At 42.5% G+C, this 21,689-nt stretch overlaps 1 protein-coding gene across 4 annotated transcripts in view; it reads left to right on the top strand.

Annotated features, from left to right (window-relative positions):
* LOC118214493 (low-density lipoprotein receptor-related protein 1B-like) overlaps positions 1-21,689 on the top strand; it is a 457,936-nt gene that overhangs the window by 309,696 nt on the left and 126,551 nt on the right. For all 4 annotated transcript variants that reach the window (XR_004762629.1, XM_035394488.1, XM_035394487.1 and 1 more), the window contains 3 exons: positions 10,164-10,353; positions 14,588-14,792; positions 18,449-18,641. Coding sequence is in view for 3 of the 4 variants with exons in the window: in XM_035394488.1 (XP_035250379.1) it covers positions 10,164-10,353; positions 14,588-14,792; positions 18,449-18,641 (588 nt within the window). In the remaining variant the exon portion in view is untranslated. The remainder of the gene's footprint in view (positions 1-10,163; positions 10,354-14,587; positions 14,793-18,448; positions 18,642-21,689) is intronic.

The following is a 21,689-nucleotide window of genomic DNA, read 5'->3' as shown; positions in this document are numbered from 1 at the left end:
CACATGGAGCTTTAAGATGATAACCTTTACTTGCAAGATAATTGAAGAGAAATAATAAGTATGTGAATTATTGTGTATGGCTGGTGCTTAGATTGCAGCTCAGTAGAAACACAACCGGCCCAAGCCAGTAAATTAGCAGAGTCACGCTTTGAGAACACAGGGATTAGGTTTTCTGCTCCAGGGAACATGAAAAGACAACAATTTACTTGTATCTTGACTAGTTTTCCATTTGAACAAATATGTGGGACTTTACTTTCTTTTGTTATTTTATGGGGAACTTTGCTATTTTAACATTTTAAAATAAATTACTGGACTGGATCTTTACACATAATAAAGCAATATTTTTATTATATCGTATTTAGACAAAGATTATTGCATTTTTTATGCAATCTTTTTCTTTTTCCCAGTCAGTCATCACTCGTCCGAGACGTTCATACACAGCACAGAAACATAATCCAAACAGGCTCTTAGAATAAGCAAGGCTGTGATTGGCTGTAGAGAATCAAACTTCCTGCATTGACAGGTTAGCCCATTATAGCAGAGACTTATGAGCGGTGTTGTTGCACATGAACTTGCTAGTCTGAGGACGTGGTCAGCCAGATCTAGCACTGTTATTCTTATTCTTATTATAACTGAGGTGAATGCACTCACGTTCGCTTACATTGTATGCCACCATAGAGTGGTTAAATGTTTGCAGTGTTAAAGATAATGTGCATTGTGCTCCTGCAGCTGTGAAGATGCTTGACGTGTCATGGCCAGTCGTGGTAGGGGTATGAATAAAAACGATAGCCAAACATTTTGAAATGCTTTCAAAAGCAGTCTGAAATAACACATTCCTGTGGAAACATAGCGTGAAATATAGAAATTGGTGTGGAAATTCACTGTGGACTGTGTCAAAATTATGTGGAAATTACTTTCTGTGGAATGCTTATATAACAATAAAAAAGTGTTTCTTCAGCTGCATGAGCACAAGGCTGAGGTCTTGATCTAATAAGTCTCCTATTGAGGAGAGCTGGCTTGCGAGCAAAGATTCAGCTGTAAAGATTCTGGATCATTCCAAGGTTTTTAAGTCGGGCCCAGCAGTCCTGTTAAACGTGTTCCATTCGCAGAGAGAGACAACGTGTGCATAGCTAAATAAACTCATTTCGACGAGACTGATTAAAATGTAGGAACACCAGGCTCCCTATCTGGCACCGCGCGCTACACCCTGCCTTCGCTGTTTATTCGTGTGATATAAAAGGTCAGATTTGTGTGCCATGGCATTTAAAATGGCCGACGTTAGCGGCGGTTTGCCGGAGCCGTTTGAAGTGGCGGGGCCCTTGATGTATTTGGAGACGTCGCGCGCGCCACACGCGCCACACGCGCCACACGCAGTAAGGGCTCGTAATGGTGCCCACTATTCTTCAACACTTAATGAGACCAAATTGACTGTCAAAAACGCCGTTTTAATGTGCCTGAGACTTGACATTAAATTACCCCTCTTCAGGATTTTTAAAACCGCTATTCTTAACCGAGGTACGGAGACAGGAGAAGAAAGGCAATCAGCTTGATCCCTCTTAGGTTTTCCGCGCTTGTATTATTTTACTGTTGAAGGCATTGTGTGACAATGCGCAATGATTATTCAAAAATATATTGTAATGAGTGCACTGTAATTGGTCATTCATCATTGGTGTGTGTCTGCAGTCTTGGGAATTGAATGAATTGAGTTTAATTAAGCATACATGGTCAGCATTAATTACACTTGTGGTTGGGGGGGGGAGTGGGGGGTTGACTGCACTGCTTGAAGGGGGGCAGAGAGAGGTGGGGTGCATATTGCAGTGAATACTGACAATATAAAATAAAACATTTTAACATTTGGCAGTCGAAGTTAAGGACAGTGCGTATGCCAGTGGAGCAGAATCTGTACTTAAGGGAGTCCTTTTACATGCAAACAATAGTCATGTATTTATGTAATATAAATATGTAAATCCACTCTTCTATTGTCTCCCCATGAACAACCGATGTCGAAATTAAGTCTGGTTTCAACAGCAAATGATTAGACTACATGGCTTCACAAATAGAACAAGCATTATTCCAATGATATTTAACACAGTCATCGTGTTGTTTCTGAATTCAATCTTACAGAGTATGTATTCCTGGAATTTTAGGCAGGAACACATGCATGAAATACGTGCAATGCCAAAGGAAATAATTTATGTCATTATTTACTGGGGGTGTTCATTGGCTGAGAAAGAGTCTGCGTCAGGTATTGCTTATTTATGGATGGTTAAGGACTTATGCCGCACCTGTTTTCTGTTCTGTAGTTTTGTGCTCCAGTAAATATGCCAGTAAATAAAAGTATAAACAGATAGAACTGAGAGGAAATGCGCCTTCCAGAGAAGAACTTTTGTCTCTGCTTGAGCTGAGAGTTTTCAGTAAACAGAGTGACTGTGAATTTGAATACGTGGGTGATCGTGTAGGCCGCATTAGCATATGTGCGCTTGCCCTACGATAGAGCTCCGGTTAAACACTTTCTGGTGGCAATCGGCTGTAAACCACGGGGGGGTTTGTCAGCAGCGGTTTTGATTTAATGTGACGTGTTAATTATGTAGAGTTTCAACAATAACAGTGTCCGTATTCATGGGAGTGTGTCATACAAATCCCTGCAGCTGTCTACAATCAGTTCGTTTATGTTGGGAAATGCGGAACAGCTTTATGTGAAGTTAATCTGAACATGTTGTTGACTGTACATTCGTAACGGAAGCAGCCCGTGAGCTTGAAACATAGGCAGCAGAAATCATATCTCTAAACAGGTAATTGGTCTTAACCAGGTTTCATGTATCATACTTGATTAACAAAGCACGTCAATTATCTGAATAATGAATTGCCGAGCAATCGCAAACTGTTATTTTAACTGCACTTTACATTGCGGAGGTCTCTTCCTTCTCATTACAGAATATCAAGGATAAGACTAAGTTACATTTATTAAAATAAATGTAATGATTTAAAAGAGGTTTTCCCCTCTGTTGAGAGTATATCACACCAGCTTTCATCTAATATCCATCTTTGAATATAAGACAAAGCTGCATGAATAAATATAATGTCAAGAAAAACAGTTATCACAAAATTTGCACTAATGCGATGTAGTCAATGGTGTTGGTTATCCAGCGAAGTAATTGCTTGAATGTTCATGTGGAAAAATAAGTAGGCTTTTAACAATGATTCATCCAAAGGTACATTTTCTGCAACCTGTTCTCAGTGTGACAGCTGGATTTCATTCATTTATGTGGAGATTAAGTCCACCTAGGGGACGTCAATGAGCAGTGGAGAAGTGTCCAGGCCTGTGTGCATGAGCAGAACCAGAACTCTAACTCCTAACCCTGACCCTAACTGTCGCCTCTCAGCAAGAAGGTCCTGGGTTCAAAACACGGCCTGGGCCTTTCTGCGTGGAGTTTGCATGTTCTCCCCGTGTCCGCGTGGGTTTCCTCCGGGTACTTTGGGTTCCACAGTCCAAAGACATGCAGGATAAGCTAATCTAAATTGCCCCTAGGTATGAGTGTGTGAGTAAATGGTGTGTATGTCCTGCAGTAGATTGGTGACCTGTCCAAGGTGTATCCCTGCCTCTCGCCCAAAGGGATAGGCTCCAGCACTCCCCACGACCCTGACCAGGATAAACGGGTATAGATAATGGATGAATGGATGGAAATAAATAAATAAATAAATAAATAATGTGGCCCTGGTGTCAGACTGGCGGGTTGCCGTGGGTTACCTGCCGTTTCTCGCCAGTACAGCTGGACATATTTCCAAAAAAAAAAAAAAAACATCTAATTTGCTATCAAAGCTACCAGGTCTATTGTGAAATGTATTGCTTTTGATTTTGTAAATAAATTTTGCTATGAGAATCCAGAAAATGTGAGAAACAGTGCAGCAGCAGTAATGTCTTTTATATCCGTTGCCTATTTTTTATTTATTTTATAAATACTTTTCTTTACATTCATTTGTATTTTGATATTTCTTTCAGTAGATATGTGGCACATGGATGAACTCCAGCTAAGTATACTGCAATTTGTGTTTTCTCTGAGTATACATATGCTTCTTGGACTGAAACAAGCTGTAATAACTATAATCTGTAATAGTATGTGGAAATGGCACTAAATAGGAAGCGAATGTGCGGTCTTCTGGCTAGAATAGAAACACAAAGGGCCAATTGCCGTGTACTTAGCTGGAGTTTAAACCTCTGGTTTAAACCTCTAGACCACAGAACGGCATAATGATTGGAGCAGCTATCCAAATTTGTGGAATGAGGATTAGCTATTGCATTCGAAATTCAGTTCTTGTCTAGAGGTTTAAACCCCAGCTAAGCACCCTGCTGTTGACCCAGGGTATAAATTCATTTATTTGTTTGTTTATTGTTGTGATTAAATCAGCTGACCATATGCAGACATACTCTCATATGCATGTGAGCCATGTCCTTCTGAAAATGAAAACGTGAGATAGATACACTTTCTCTTTTAGGCACAAATCACTGAAAAGCCAAAGTAAATGTTAATCAGCAGTATTGCCCTTATTAAGCTGGATGTTTTATATTCTTGCTGGATTCTCTTGATTGGTTTCCTGCATATTGGATTGTGGGAAATAAAAAAGATTTGAAAAAGACTTGGGAGTAATAGTTGATGAAAGCCTTTCAGGTTCTAGGCTCTGTGCTGCTGCAGTAAAAAAAGGCCAACAGGATGTTGGGATATACAGCCAAAGGTATTGAGTATAAATCCAAGGAAGGTGTCTTGTACAATACATTTGTCAGGCTACACTTAGAGTAGTGTGTGCAGTTCTGGTGACCGTACTACAAGAAAGATATAGAGGTTCTGGAAAAGGTTCAAAGAAGAGCAACCAAATTGATTCTTGGTATGAAAGGTAAAAGCTATGAGAAAATACTTAAGATGCTTAATCCCTTCAAGCTCCGTAAAAGGAGACTTAGGGGTAATTTGATTGAGGCTTTTAAATTCATAAAGGGGATCAACAAAGTGAACTACAAGAGATTCTTCAGACTGAGTTCTGTTAGTAGAACAAGGGGACATAAATGGAAGTTAGCACATGGTTAATTCCGTACAGACATTAGAAAGAATTTTGCCATGCAGAGAGTAGTCAATGTGTGGATTAGCCTGCCAGGGTAGAAACCCTGGGGATTTTCAAGATAAGGCTTGATACGAGGTTAGATACTGTTTAGTCGGACGGTAATCACAGTATTAGGCACAGTTTAGTGAATGGTGAGCATTGTTGGGCTGAATGGCCTGTTCTCATCATTATGTTATATGTTATGTTGTGTTACATTACGTTATGTTATGTTATGTTATTTTACGTTACGTTACGTTATGTTATTTTACGTTATGTTATGTTATGTTAATCGAATGGAGCACCCAGCAGACCAAGAGCAGATCTTTGAAACTTATGCTGTCCTGTACAGTTTGTACTTTTTTAAACACAGTGAACAATAAAGAATTAATTGCATTGCCATACTTTTAATAACTGCAGGTATTCACTGATGAATGTTTTCCATGGCGAATTTTAATTTTTAATGATTGTTTGAATCATTAAAATAAATGTAGCTGAAAAATATGAGTGGTGGAAGTAACAAAAATTAAAAAATAAATGCTGACTTGATTAAATTGCAATCAAATTAAATGTTGAGTCAAATTAAATGCAATCAAATTAAATGTTGCATCAAATAAATGAAATGCAATTAAATGAAATATTGAAGTGTTAAAATTATATCAAATTAAATTATTTTAAGCAAACATAGAGCCATGATCTGGCAATTAATCTTTCATAGCATGATGTCTTCCTGTTTAACTTGGAAAGGCTAAAAAGTATTGTGGTCAATGGGCAAGCTAGTGGAATTCTGATAAAATCCTAGGGTGAGGTTGTGGCAGAAGCTAAATCTGAACTGTTGTCCCATAGTGATTTGGTAAAGTGTGTTGAGTGGAGGGTAGTGATGTCCCATGGGTGATTTGGCTGAGTAAAGGGTGTTGAGTAAAGTGTAGTGATGCCCCATAGTGATTTGGTAAAGGGTGTTGAGTTAATGGTAGTGATGTCCCATAGTGATTTGGTAAAGAGTGTTGAGTAGAGAGTAGTGATGTCCCATAGTGATTTGGTAAAGGGTGTTGAGTAGAGGGTAGTGATGTCCCATAGTGATTTTGTAAAGGGTGTTGAGTAGATGGTAGTGATGTCCCATAGTGATTTGGTAAATGGTGTTGAGTAGAGGGTAGAGATGTCCCATAGTGATTTGGTAAATGGTGTTGAGTAGAGGGTAGTGATGTCCCCTGGCGATTTGGTAATTGGTGTTGAGTAGAGGGTAGTGATGTCCCCTGGTAATTTGGTAAAAGCATTTGACTATGCATGTGTTTCCCTGTAAATCTCTTGAGGTTTATTCTGTGTGACATTGTAAAAGTTAAGCAGATGTGGTTTAATTTAGACAAGTGGGGATAGGGTGAGGACATTCATCTTCTTTGTGCTAGACCTGTCTCTCACATCAGGGTAAGTGCTGGAATTGAACGGAAGGTGAAATCAGTCAGGAGAAAAAAAAATAAAATTATAATAGTGAATAAAGTGTTTCTGTGGAACATCGTTGTGCAGAAGAAGTGTGCTGACAAATTTAAGTATAAAGATGTTCCCCATCAAATTTTATGTTATGAAGCAGTGCTGGGATCTGACGAATGGAATATATTTCCACACTCACAGTCAGTTTTTTCTTCTAAAGTGTCTCTAAGGTGTTTCTGTGTATGTGTGTGTGTGTTTAACTTGAACAATGTAAACAATCAACTGAAATATTTCCCTTCGTTCATTTTCATCGAAACTCCTTTTGTTGGTTTGCCAAGCCATGAAGACTGAATGCAATGTGTTCTGCGTACAGCGAAGCACATCGAAAAAGTTATATAATAAATAATCATCTGTAATATAACGGGTTCGCAGAGCTCTTCGGTGGCCCCGAGTGACATTACGGTCCCTATTTTCACACTGAAGGAACAGCTGTGAAGCTCTGCCAGTAACGCGAGGCGCTGGCCGAGGAGGACGCGTCCAATTCAATTTCAGTAATTCCGTGACTTCAGGCGTCGCCGCACCTGCACTGCAGCGGTAAAAAAAAAAAAAAAAGGGCCAGTTTAAGAGAAATAAATTACCCGCGGATGCGGTGGAGGTTTAGTGTCATCGCGGCCTATCAGATGGTCCGCTTTCCTTCCCGTCAGTGCCGTCGCCTCGAGGCCGCGGGCCGGGCGGCGGGTTTTATCGCGTCTCGTATACTGGCCTGGAAAGACGCAGAGTCCTCACGTGCGTTTATGGCACTTCAGAAAAGCCTCCTAGGGTAAACGATGTTGTCAAGATAGGCTGCAAACGGGAAGGCTTTTCTCATCTCGGCTGGATACGAACCTAATGTGTCGTTTTATTATTTTTCTCCTTGTCTTTTATTGTTATAATTTGTAGTTGCAGTAAAACCTGTTTTTTAGGCTGTACTATTTTTGAGTTTACTACACTATTTTAGAGACACAATACATATTCTTCATCTCAGTCACGTTTCATTGATGGGCTTGTAATGCACCACAGCTATCTAATCTAATCGCAATTTGAACCAAAATCCTTATAAATATGAAATAGTATACACAACTATGCCTTATAAATATAAAGATCATGCAGAAATGGAGGCATTAAACCGATATATAAACAATTTCAATTCATACTACTGTTAAATTAGGCAAAGGAATATATAGACAGGTGGCAAATTAAATGTAAACCCTGAATAAATTAGGATGGTAGGATCTTGAGTCACAAAGACTGCTCACCTGGCTAATGTTTCAAAAGGAACAATGACTAAAGTGACTTCTGCATGTAGACCTATGGGAAAGACATTGGTAAATACGGTCGGAACATGTACATTTGATGACCGTGATGCATTAGTGCGATATGTAAGGAAAAACAGAAGAGCAACTGTTTTTCAGGTGACTGAATGTCAATGCGGGATGTGACAACAAGAACAGTCCGACAATAACCACATAGAGAGGGATATTTTAGTAGGGTTGCAGTTCATAAACCCCTCTTTGCAAAGACAAATGTACATTTACCAATCACTTGGTAAAGGAAACCAAAGAGAGCCAATCACTAAAAAGGAATATGTATGGAAAGCATGATGTTCAAAAAACAATCCAGATTGTAGCTCGCATGATTGTTAATTTAAACTCAGCTCTATGGAAAAATGAGTCAATGAAACATAATGAAAGTCATGTACATAAGTATTGCAAGTCACAGTTGCAAGGGTTCCATCGGCATAAGTTAACAGAAACACTAGAGCTCCAATCAATAAATAAATACATAAATAAATAGCATAGACTAAAATGTCCAATTTAATTCAACTGTTAACAGACAACTTTGGTCCCGCTCTGGAATTGTTTAACAGTTGAATTAACACTGGACATTTTATGGTGTATATAAACATATTTAACAAACAAATATCTTTGAAAGTTTGACAAGTGTACAGACATTCTCTCTCTCAACATCCATTTAAAGAAATCTTGTTTGATCATTTGTCTATCCCATATGTTCAGCGTATATATGCAAATTGGTAAGACCCTCAAAATAGCATGATTCCCCAGTGTTAGCGTTTAAAGGTGGTCGGGTTTGGATGAAACTGAAACACGTTCTTCAAGACCAAACTTGCACAGGTTTACCTCAGAATATTCTGGCACATTTGTGCTACTGCTGTCACGAGATACGCCCCCATGTCTCCTGCTTGCCTGCACCTCCAGAAAATAAGTTCTGAGCTTGGTTGCAGCTGAGCTGAGCTGGTTGCAGTATATCTGAATAGAAAGACAGGTGAGTAATAGAAAGAGCTTGGGGATGACACCATATGAAGGGAAACAATAAGTCATCTTATTAGGATATATTTGCACGTAACATACCAGCAGGCATGTTACTCTCCAATAAATAATTAATCATTCATCTCATCCGTCATATCCCTTGAACCTCCTTGTGTGTTTCCATCTATGCAGTGTATTTGATTATATGAAAATATCATATTAAATAAAATATTTATTTATCCAAGTCCCAGACTGTAATCCATTTTTAAGAGAGCTTTGGTTGTATTGCATATGCCATTGTCCTTTTGTCATCACAGCCAGGCCAGGAGATAAATTTACCATCATGATTATTAATCCCACATTCCAAATATGATTATTATTCCCACATTCACATCATGAATATTATTCCCACATTCCCATCATGATTATTATTCCCACAATTCCATCCTGATTATTCCCACATTCCCATCATGATTATTATTCCCACATTCCCATCATGATTATTATTCCCACATTCCCATCATGATTATTATTCCCACATTCCCATCATGATTATTATTCCCACATTCCCATCATAAATATTCCCACATTCTCATCATGAGGTGTGATTCAGTTGGTTTCGTTAATTTTTGTATATGCACTTGTGTTTTCCTTAGTAGAAATGCAGGAAGCACAGATATGAATAATACATATGTGGTAGTGCGTGATTTTTGTTTTTTCATACTTTTTTTATTTGGCACCCAATGTGGAGCTGTACATATCCAATTCACACCCTGATTTGGAATATCAAATTCAATCACAGCTACGTTTATGTAAGAATCCCACTGGTGATTCATGAGAGTGTAAACATCCATGGTCACCCCCTCAAACATGTGGTGTCGCCAGCTGATTGTTTTTCCTTTCCACAACCAACCTACATGTAGAGTGGAGTCAGAGGAAGGGCTTTCCTACCCAGGATAATGCAATCGCCAATTGCACATCACCCTGTGGGGCTATTGGCCACAGTCCGGATTTGATCCCAGACCATGGGGCTCATCCGCACACACTTTACTGTACCTGGAGTCCTGAGTGAAGAGGAGGTCATGTGTGATTGTACGGCTCAGGAGAATCCCAGGGAATGCTTACACAGCTGACTGGGCGTATTTGGATTGACAGGTCAACATCCACGCTGTTAATGATACATATTTTACGGTCGTCCCTTTCACATTGCTGTAGCAGATGCCGTACCATTAAATGCAGCAGATATTTCATTAGCATAATTTCTAAAACAGCAGATGATGCGTCGATGATGATTTTCCTCCCATCTGAACGGTCTTCTTGACTGAGCGTCGGGCTTCTCCACAGACGTGGGTTCGGTCGAGGGTCTGGCGTACCACCGGGCCTGGGACACTCTGTACTGGACCAGCTCCACCGGCTCCACCATCACCCGGCACACCATCGACCAGGCCCGGCGCGGAGCCTTCACCCGGGAGGCCGTGGTCGCCATGTCCGAGGAGGACCGCCCCCACGTCCTCGCCCTGGACGAGTGCCAGAAGTAAGACTTTCCGCCATTTTGTCTGTCCCGCCTCTCTGTTCTCTGATTCATGCAGTGTCTGCTCTGGAGACTCTTATCCACCGTAAGTTTGCCTGAATATATTAAAAAACAAATGCATTAAGTTTTATTCTTATTATTATCACTGTTATTTATACACCGTGAATAGGAGTGAATAAGTAAAAAATAAGCGTTCTTAATATTCTTATTTTTAAACCATGATAAGTTTATTGGTAAATAAAAGTATAAATGAAAAGACCATGTATTATTGGCACTATTTGTTTAACCTTTCATTTAATCCAGTGTGATATTGTAAGGGTGTCAATCAAACTGGCAAGCAGAAGATTATATATTTATTTTCACACCAGTTCTGCAGAAACGCGGTAATTTTTAAACCTTTAATGCCACACTATTCCTAATAGAATTTGTAGACATGAATATCCTTGTCTTGTCACATTACTGAGATTTGATCAAAATCAAATCTGCTTTGAATAAATGCCCCTCAGAAATGGTGTGCATTATTGAGATCAAATATGTTCTCGTCATTTGACACCAAAGCAAGGCAAAGTAAATGATATTTCTACACGTTAAAAGCCCAGGTAATTATCCCCAGAATTCGGAAAAGCCGAGGAATTAGATCTTCGCAGCTACTGTAGAAATGAATGAAATCCTCCGCCCACAGTTAAAAGATTCTATTTTAGCTCAGGTTATTTGGAAGTACTGGGAGTAATGAAGGGGAAAGATTACCTAATTGGTTTGACCGCGTCGTATCGGTGGAGCAGAATTGAGAAATTATAGACGGCACTGTATTTTCACAATAACCCAGCTTGAACGCTTCTGAACAAATTATTCACACGGCGTGTTGGAACCTTGCCCGAATCCTTTTTTTTTTCTTTTTTTTTCTCTCTCTCCATAAAAAAAAGCTTGATATTCCGGGGACATGCTGACCCGTGGTTGCGATAAAAAACTGAATTTCACAGACTAAATTAAACTTTCAACCCGGGGGCCATATCCTCTGTCAGCCGTTTGGCTCATTTTCAGATGCTCTCTAGAAGGCCTCATTTAATTAAAAATTAGCCTGAAATGACTAATCAACACTTCTCATCCCTTAATGTGCAAACGGTATGAACGCTGCAAAAATGCTAGAGCGAAACAAACACGTTGGCTCTCTCGTGAAAGTTATTTTCTTAAAATATGAAATGCATTTTATTTATCTTCCATATTAAGAGGTGAAAATTGCCTCACACACACATTATAACAACAATAATAATACATGCATAACAGTCCTGAGCATGGTGTTGCTAATGTATTAAGATGTTATAATCGGATTAGGAACTTTAATTATGAGAGTGCTTTACAAAGTAGTGGATCTATGCCAAAAAAGGTTGTGAGCTCTTTAAAAGGCTCATGAAGGGGGGCCTTAGGTGTATGCCATTATGCTCAAAGGGTGTGTGCTTGTGATGAACCCCTGCCTGACTTCACACCAGGGAGTGCTTTTTCACAACTCTGTAAGATTCAGTCGGATGTTCCGTACTGTGTGTCACAGTGTGGCGTATCGGCCGGACTGGGATAGAAGTCCGCGAGATGTTCGCGCGTTTCTCCCGCACCTCGGCGGCTTCCTGTTGGCAGGTCAGCCGGCGAGCCCCATTATGCGGTTGATATGGGGGAGCTGTCCCTGGCGCGTCAGGTCGAGCGGGGGTGGGGGGGGTTGGAGGGTGCGGGAAGTGACACCGATATCCAGGAGGAACTTTCAGCCCGCGTCTCCCTCGGCAACCGTAACCAGGACGTCCGTGTCAGGCGCTGACTAAGGCTCTGGCTTAGCGGCTCTCTCGGGCTGATGTCACCGCGCGGCCCAGGGCGATCTGTCGGTTTCGCAGCGGGACGAGGTGACACGCCTGGTCCCACGAACGTGAGGACTGCGCAGCGTACCCGGAGGCTCGCTCGCGGGGACAGGTCAGCCTCGTCCTCTCCCCCCCCCCCCCCCCCCCCCCCCCAGGGGCTCGCTCATACTGCCTGCCTCAGGGCGGAGGAGAGAGCTCCACCTGTATGAACAGAGCAACTCTCCCTCTGAGCCTCCCAGCCATGCTTATGTTACACAGACATGGGTGAGGGGCTTACTGTGTGGATCTGAGGTTTTCCTCGGGATTTCAAATTGAAACTTGGCATAAATACTGAGCGTGTGGCTGCACCTATGAACCAGGAGACAGACGCAGCATCAGCCTTCATTCAACAGAGAAGCAGGATTGCAGGCTGAAAAGAACTGAGGTAATGAAGGTTAACGGGAATAAAGGAACAGAGCAGTGTGTTTTAAATAGTTCAGACCCTCATTATTTATAACCTCTGTGTCTGAAATGAAAATGAGCAGCACAAGGACATTACATTTTCGGAGCAGCCACTGAGATAGGGCATCTTCTGCATTTGTTTTTCAAGAGAGATAAAGGACTACACGTTAACAATCTCAGGGCATGGTCTAAAGCACATGGTGCAAGGGCATGTCTAAATCCACTTTTGCTATTTAAATGGCCTTCCAGGCAGTTCATTTAAAGATAACAGGAATGAAAGAGTTTGTGTGTATAAAATAAGCCCATTCTGATTGGCCACTTGAGGCATTCTACGGTCAAATATTTATGAATAATGACCACTTCATATTACTCTGCAGAAATAAGAGCCTCAATTTGACTGTTGTCACTTTAAGAAAATCAACAAATCTGCAGTCATGAAATCCATGTGGCTTCCCCCTCCTAACTTTTCCTAAACATATGTATTTAATATTCTGATATCATTTTAATATCAATATTGCAGAAAGACATAAACATGTATGCCCGATCATTTTGATCACTGTGTGTAACATTGTTGTGAAATGACAAGGGTGTCAATGCCATGTGTGCTTGTGTTGCCTAGTAAATGTAATCATTTTTACAGTAATTACAGTTAATGCAAGCTATACAGCACATTGAGTTAGCAAACGTAAACCCAATCAAAAACATTTAGAAAGTCACGGAAAGATTACTATCTTAATATTTTGCCCAAAAAACAGTGAAACAACTGAAATATGGCTTAAAATTTGGTTTTTGTTTGTTGTAACCCAAATACGCCAAACAAATTGCCTGACCACACCTCATCTTAACACCAACTCGTACTCGTCCACACGAGTGGTGCTGCATGATAAAATGACAACTGTGTACGTCTGAAACTAGCGAAGACACTTGCGTTTGGGTTACTGTTGCTTAGCGCCGAGTGTAAAATAGAGCCCAAATAATCTCCCTCTTACCAATAATTCAAGAATTATACATGCCCTTTTCAAGAGGATACTAGGTGACTCACAGGTGACTTTTCCATATGTGTGCTGCTCAAATTCACTGGTCTTACGTCAGGCATTTACATCAGTTGAAGAATGTGCGTCTGTCACCGTCTAACAAGCCATTTTAGAGGGAAAGTAAGAAAGCATGTTGTTATTGTACCAACCTTGTTTCACATATTTGGGCTGTACGCTTGTTCCTTGACCGTGTTGAAAGTGGATGTGAAAGCTCGTAAAGGTTACAGTTATGTCCGCCCCGACTGGCTCACAGTGTGACATTATCAGTCATACCCTGAGGAATATAAAACGGAAAGGTTATGAATAATTTTCTGTTCTATTACAGTTTGTGTCCTTCTGTTCTTGCTACAGTCCCAACGCTATTTAAGGTATCCATACTCTATGACTGAGCTCCCGCAATGCGTGTAGTGTTTTGTTAACACAGCACATTGTTGGGATAAGACTGTCGAAAAATGGGTTTGGATTAAGGGCTCTGTTTTGAGGAAGTAGAGTTCAGTGGGGAAACACCTGAGCGAACACTGATGCTTACCAAAACGAGGCGTGTCCCATTCGCTTTCTGCATTTTGCAGAATATAACGTAACGCGCATTAGCGGACGTTGCACCACAGCAGTTAAGTCTTTTAAAATACTAGTGCGTTTTAGACCCCCCAAATGACAGTCCAAACCTATAAGAAACAGCGATGAAAACACCAACTAAGATGCAACTTCCTTGTACAGTTTGAGCAAGCAGCGTTTTGCATCTTCAAAATGGAGCCCTGTATCTTCTGTTAAAAAGACACAATAGTCATTCGTTTTGAGAACACAGACAACACAAATGCCTAGCTGTGGCTACTGCAGCTGCTATTGGTGTAATATGGAAATTATACCCATGCCTTATTTGTGCTGAATATGGTTGTGGTGTGTTTCTTTTGCATTCTGCAGCTTGATGTTCTGGACCAACTGGAACGAACAGAAGCCCAGTATCGTGAGGTCCACACTGGCAGGAAGCAACATGCAGATAATCGTTAGCACTGAAATCCTTACGCCCAACGGACTCACCATTGACCACAAAGCAGAGAAGCTCTACTTTTCCGACGGGAGTTTGGGGAAGATTGAAAGATGTGAATATGACGGATCTCAAAGACACGTGAGTGGAAACTCTTTGGCAAAAACAAGCAAGCCAACCCCAGCATTAGCAGTGTCGAGAAAACACCCGGCTGTTTTTGTATGAGTGGCCTTGAAAAGTCCCAAGCGCTTCTTTCAAGATTTTTACATTTCATTATTTTAATTACATGTTATACTTGTTTTTAACTAAAAAGATGGGATTTAATTTTTGTGTCTTTTAAAACATATTCTGCAAAGGAAAAAGGGCTATAGCAGTGGTGCCAAGTGGATATTCTTTAAATTCCCAAGGAAATGTGTGAGCTGTTTTATCTTAAGAAGATCACAATTTCTATGCAACATTTCCCTCAGTGTCTTTATAATTACATTTACAATATAATTACAAGTTTGTTTTTTTTTCATATTCAGTTGTAAAATTATTTATAAATATTTTATTTTTATGCCATGGAGTGTAATTATAGTTATTTTGTTAGTTTGTGCTAATATCCGGGTTCCATTTCAATTTCACAATGCATATTAGCAGAAGACATTGATTGATGAACTCCTCTAATCTTTTCAAGAATGCCTCATCATTTCCTGATTATGAATATGTGAAAGATCATGTCTGCCGGTTAAAACACAAACCAAAATGATTTCACAGTTCTCTGCACCGACAGAGTTCGCAGTTTCCTCGCGCTTGCCACAAACGCTCGGAATCGCAAATGAAAACAATAAACCGCTCCAAATTTTCAGGCTTTCTGTGCTCCTCTGAAAAAAAAAAAAAAAAAAAAGCTTTCGCTCACTTGGTTTTCCATTATTTTTCCGATCCATGCAAAGCTTCTGAAATAGATACGGCAGTTATTTAGACAGAGCTGTTACATCAAAAAATAATTTTTCTACAGTTTAAAAAAAAAATACTTTCAATCATTCGCCTGACGTGGAGATGCGGTGATTTTCATTACTGAAGTCATCGCTTAAGAAAAATTAGCGGCCTGCTGGAGCTCTCGTCTTATCGCAGGGAGTCAAATGTAATTCATGACAAAATGCTCTGGGTAAGTCATCAAACGTTAGAACCGCAAACTGCACAATAACCCCTCACTCGGGGTGGTGTCCCGCCTCGTTCAGTTTTCGGAATCGCGCGACCGACACGACGTCTTTAAATTGGCTTCGAATCCGCCGCAATGCGTTAACCTTGAGCTGCCGGGGGTTCTCACGGGCGGGGTCGTCATCCCACGGCAGCGCAAATGAGTTCGTGAAGACTCGCTTTAACGTCCGCCGTACTCCGGCCCTGCCAGTCCAATTAAAACCCCGAAAATTGAGCCCGGCGACCGAGCATCAGCAGAGCACTAGGTGGTGCGCTGGTGTCTATTAATAAAATGGCGAGCGAGTGCGAAGCTGAACGGCAGGTGTTGAATTGGACCCTTGGAACGACAGATCCGTGCACCGGGGGCATTGCACCAGCTCGACAGCGGCCTTGTGTCTCTGTCACTTGATGTGATTATATTAACACAAAGGGAGACAGAGCAGCGCTCCCGGCTCTTATTTCTGTAACCCCTGTTCCTTATCGCACGTCGAGCCCGTTTTCATCAGGTGATAATGCTATTAGCGATCGCGGCGTTCAGTGATGTCGTTTGGGGATGCAGGTGTTAAGCATGGCCACAGTTCGCTGGTGTCCCTGCTGCTTGCCTGAAAATAATTTCACCCGAAACTTGAGAAAAACTTGCTCTGTTTCCTCTCGTGAGTTTCAGTATTAATCGTAACGCAAACCGTTGAGTTAAAATGCAGGAGACAAAGCTGAAGCTTAGCACTGTTGATAATTCCAGGACTCATAATTGCTTTATATTGCCCACATACTGAGTTTTGGGAGAGAGGGTCTGTTGGCCACGATTTAAGACGTAAAAATACATCTAGACGCTCAGAGAAATTTGGGAGAAGACCAAGCAATGCCAGAACGCATTGAAATAAATCCGCATGATCTTTATCCCAGGACTCCAGTCTATTTGGTTGACAGTATTTTGTCCGATCCCTTGGCATTATAAAAAAGGCTGCGTTGTGTACTGTGCAGCGGCATGTTTACCTGGCTGCTTTATCTGCGTTGGATTGCTTTAACCGGGCTTAACTCTGCCGGGAGAACGGCAGACGGATTCTGGCGGAGCGTCTGAACCGCGCTGGGCGGGAGAAATTGGCAACGCTCGGTCAGCTTACTGTCAGCGGCTGCGTCCGCGAGGCCTGTCAGTTAGCACTTTGTAGCGGAGCCCGGAGTCTCTGCGGCGCGACACCGACGCTAACAGTCTCTGACTGCTGCACGAGGGATAAGGTAGCAGAGCTAAAGTACCCTGCGCCCCGGCCGTCGCTTTGAGCCGGTGCTATTGACTCGAGGAGGCACTGAACAGACCTCTTACGTGACAGTTTACGACAGCTCTGAAATTCCAATGCCGAGGTGGAGAATCTGCCGCGTTCATCGAGGCAAATGCCGGCTGATCCCCTCATCTGAAGCGTTTCGGCTGTTTACACGGACGGAATTAGCGTCTCGCGGGAGACTCATCAGTGACGAGGAGGGCGCGAGGGACAGGTTAGCGGTGGATTACCGCGTGAGCGCGCCGCGGCCTGTCCTTTTTAGATACTGCGCGCGGTAAGCGTGCGGTAGGTGTGCGGTAGGTGTGCGGTAGGCGTGCGGTAAGCGTGCGGTAGGTGTGCGGTAAGCGTGCGGCACTGGAAGGCTCTGTTCCTTAAGAGCATATCCACGGCCGCTGGAGCGTGTCTAGAACGTTCCGCGAGAGAGAGAGAGAGAGAGGCAGAGCTCTGCTGTGATGTGTCAGAGACCGAAACAGCTGGGAAATCAGAAAGTGAAAATGCATCGAAGAGCAAGGGTAGCCGAAAATAAAACTCTCAGAGGTAAACGGGAGGAGGTGTACTGCTTCTCAAATGGCTTCTCTCACAATCGTGACCTTATTTTCTGTGGCTTTTCCGGATAAAAGAATACAAAATACATTAGTCATTATATCCAGAGAACTTAGTTAGTCAGGTGTTAGAGGAATAGTGTGTTATTGGAGGTGGGGTGTTGGTGGAGTGAGGTGTGATCGAGTGGTGTGTGATTGTAGTGGTGTGTTAGCGGAGTGGGGTGAGAGTGGAGTGGGGAGAGAGTGGAGCGAGGGATGAGTGGAGTGGGGTAAGTGGAGTGAGGTATTAGTGGAGTGGGGTGAGAGTCGAGTGGTGTGTTAGTGGGGTGGGGCATTAATGGAGTGAGGTATTAGTGGAGTGGGGTATTAGTGGAGTGGGGTGTGTGTGTGGAGTGGGGTATTAGTGGAGGGGGTGTGTGTGGAGTGGGGTATTAGTGGAGTGGGGTGAGAGTCGAGTGGTGTGTTAGTGGGGTGGGGCATTAATGGAGTGGGGTGTGAGTGGAGTGGGGTATTAGTGGACTTTTGAACATGCATGTCTTACTGTGACTGGTCCTTCAGATGTGTTGACCCTGAATTTAGAGCATTCTCAAACAGCAGGTCAGAATTTCACATACTCCATATATTGAGCACATCAGATTAAATGAAAAAGGATGGAACTGCTTTAAAATAGGTTGTTACTTTTGCTGGGGGCTTGTTTTGTCAGTCAGTCATAACAGCTGCCATTTTATGGACACTGAGACTCATTTTGAAATGGGCTTCTGAAAACGCAGTTTAACTGATTTCTGCTCTGTTCCAATCGCAGGTCATTGTGAAGTCCGAGCCGGGGAGCTTTTTCGGACTGGCTGTTTACGGCCACTTGGTCTTCTGGTCAGACTGGGTGAGGAGGGCTGTGTTACGTGCCAACAAGTACACAGGCGGCGACATAAAAGTGCTCCGAGCAGACATCCCACACCAGCCAATGGGGATAGTGGCTGTCGCCAACGACACCAATAACTGTGAGTTTTCTTCTTTTTTTAACTATGCGTCATATGGTGATATTGACTCTGTCCGTTCCAGTGTGTTTGTATGTGTGGGTGTGTGCACATGTGTGTCGATGTGTGCGTGACTGTGTGTGTGTGTGTGTGTTTCTCATCAGGTTTTCTGATGTTTCAAATGTTTCAAAATGTACACAATGCATTCTTATATGACTGTGATAATGTGAAGGTCATCTGGGTGAAACCACTTTCCATCTCTCCCCCAAGAATCAATAATAGTCATTCTAGTCACCTGTTGGCTATTTGTGAAATGCTGTTGATAGAAATGAGAAATTAACAGGATTTCATTGACCTGGGCAGAGACTGTGGTTCACGGTATCCTACAGAGGCAGCTGTGTTTATTGATTTAGCCATTTCTTAATTACACGCAACTCCCATTGGCCAGTTACGCCCAGCGTCTATCAAATCAGCATTCAATTCACTTCATCCTTAATGCATGTGTAAGTGCACCCATTTTGTTCATCCATTCAGTTTATTTGTTGTTTTTGTTCAATGCTCAGTACTGTAAAATCATTGTTCAATCACAGCCCCGGTATCTTAAAGTTTTCCATCATTTTCGTCTTACTAAGTCATAGCTTATATAGTTACGGATGTGTGCTAGGGAAAGGAGGTATGGTGACAGAAACACTTCTGTCTCACAAGCCTGATTGGTTCATGTGACGCTTGTCAGTTCAGTTTTCTGATTTGAATTTCTAAATAGAAAATTGAAGATAGGGTTTTTACAGTTTTTTTCATTTTACTATTTTCCATTTCCCCCTATAGTATGTATTCTGTCATGGATAGCTAGCTACCCACCTACTTCATTTGCTTCAAAACTGCAGCTATATGGTCGTAGGAAGATTTTATCAAAGTTGTCTTCATTCAATTGAACACCTATGTGATGAGATGGGAGCCAACATAGCCTAATGGCATTACATAACATACATAACATACTTTGTGGACAGATGGTAAATTTAATAAATATTGCACATGTTTACAGACTGCTTAGCTAATTCAGTGTTGATACAGTAAAACTAAAATATTTGATGCAGAACTTGTCCTTTAAGCAGGATTACATATTGAATCCAATTTTCTATTTTCTGATTTTCTGAAGAAAATCAGGACAGAAAATTGAACTGATACAGTAAGTCAGATCAAGTCAAAATCTGTGATCTCAGGAGAGGGACAGGGCTGGAGCAGTCTGTGATCTCAGGGGGGTGAGGGACAGGGCTGGAGCGGTCTGTGAACGAGGAGAGGGGTGGGGCTGGAGTGGTCTGTGATCTCGGGGAGAGGGACAGGGCTGGAGTGGTCTGTGATCTCAGGGTTAGGGACAGGGCTGGAGTGGTCTGTGATCTCAGGGTGAGGATCAGGGCTGGAGTGGTCTGTGATCTCAGGGTGAGGGACAGGGCTGGAGAGTTCTGTGATCTCAGGGTAAGGGACAGGGCTGGAGAGGTCTGTGATCTCAGGAGAGGGACAGGGCTGGAGCAGTCTGATCTCAGGGTGAGGGACAGGGCTGGAGAGGTCTGTGATCTCAGGAGAGGGACAGGGCTGGAGCAGTCTGTGATCTCAGGGTGAGGGACAGGGCTGGAGCGGTCTGTGATCTCAGGGTGAGGGTCAGGGCTGGAGTGGTCTGTGATCTCAGGGTGAGGGTCAGGGCTGGAGAGGTCTGTGGTCTCAGGGTGAGGGACAGGGCTGGAGTGGTCTGTGGTCTCGGGGTGAGGGACAGGGCTGGAGCGGTCTGTGATCTCAGGGTGAGGGACAGGGCTGGAGCGGTCTGTGGTCTCAGGGTGAGGGACAGGGCTGGAGCAGTCTGTGATCTCAGGGTGAGGGAAGGGCAGTAGCCCCAGGGAAAAAGAAACAGAGAAGGAAAAGGTTAAAGAGAGAAGAATATTAGCATTACACAGACCCTGATTCAGTCATCATTTGTCCTTAATTTTAATTGCACAAAAACATTTAAGTTTATTTATTTTTCCACCATAGAAACAGTAGAACATTAGTGGAGCAGGGTGTTTGTGGAATGGGATGTTCGTGGGGTGCGATGTGTGTTAGTGGAGTGGGGTGTGTATTAGTGGAGTGGGTTGTTGGTGGAGTGGGGTGTTAGTGGAATGGGTTGTTGGTGGAGTGGGGTGTTAGTGGAACACTGTGTGAGTGGAGTGGGCAGTTAGTGGCTGTGAAATATGTATGTGTTTTAACTGCTACAATCTGGACCCACTCCATTTAATGTTTGTTGTTTCTTTTTCTATTCAGCTTATTTAAAAAGGATTATTAAATTCGATAAAATGCTAAACTCAACATGTTTTACATTGCTTAAGATGGGCAGCCTGTAGAGAAACCACAGCATCTCATTGACATTGTTGTCTTTAGTTTTATCACTTTAATTGCAAATGGAATCTTGCAAAAACCAACAGTTTATTTTCTGACATTTCTTTTATCTCATTGTTTTTTTTTCTGACAACCTCGCCAGCTATGAATGCTTGAGGACACCCCAAAAAAATCTGCCCTTTCAGTACAGCTACCGCAATCGCGCGAGAGAAAAACAGCTGGAAGAGATGAGGTCAAATACAACAAAGACCCCTCTCACGCTGCGCGTCCGTCTGGCTCGTCTGAGGCCCTGAAAACACGGTTCTGTCACCGACCGGATTTTTATCCGGAATGTTCTTTAAAATGCCAACTGCTTGTTTATTTGGCGGGTGCTTGCGGCTCGGAAGCCAGCTCTGTTAGCGTGAGCTCGCTGGGTTCAGAGGCCTGTGTGGGGCGGGCCCGTCCTCGACTCTGCGCGTCCGCTCTCTGATCCTCGTTGCGGCGCGCCGTTTTCCGCATCCCGCCAACACGGACAGCATCGCTCCTTCTGACCTGCCCCGTGGTTAGATGCTTTTCTGATAGGCACGAAAACTCATGCCAACATTCACAGTCATCTGTGTGACTTCAGTCAGTATTCCACTGACCATTGGCATTGAAATGTTAAAGAAGCATTCTCTACATATTGCATTCTCTATAAATACACCTGCTTGTAGACATGTCTGCCTTATT

The sequence above is a fragment of the Anguilla anguilla genome, chromosome 15, assembly GCF_013347855.1.
Source record: "Anguilla anguilla isolate fAngAng1 chromosome 15, fAngAng1.pri, whole genome shotgun sequence".
Taxonomy (NCBI): Eukaryota; Metazoa; Chordata; class Actinopteri; order Anguilliformes; family Anguillidae; genus Anguilla; species Anguilla anguilla.
This window is presented reverse-complemented; position numbering and strand designations above follow the sequence as displayed.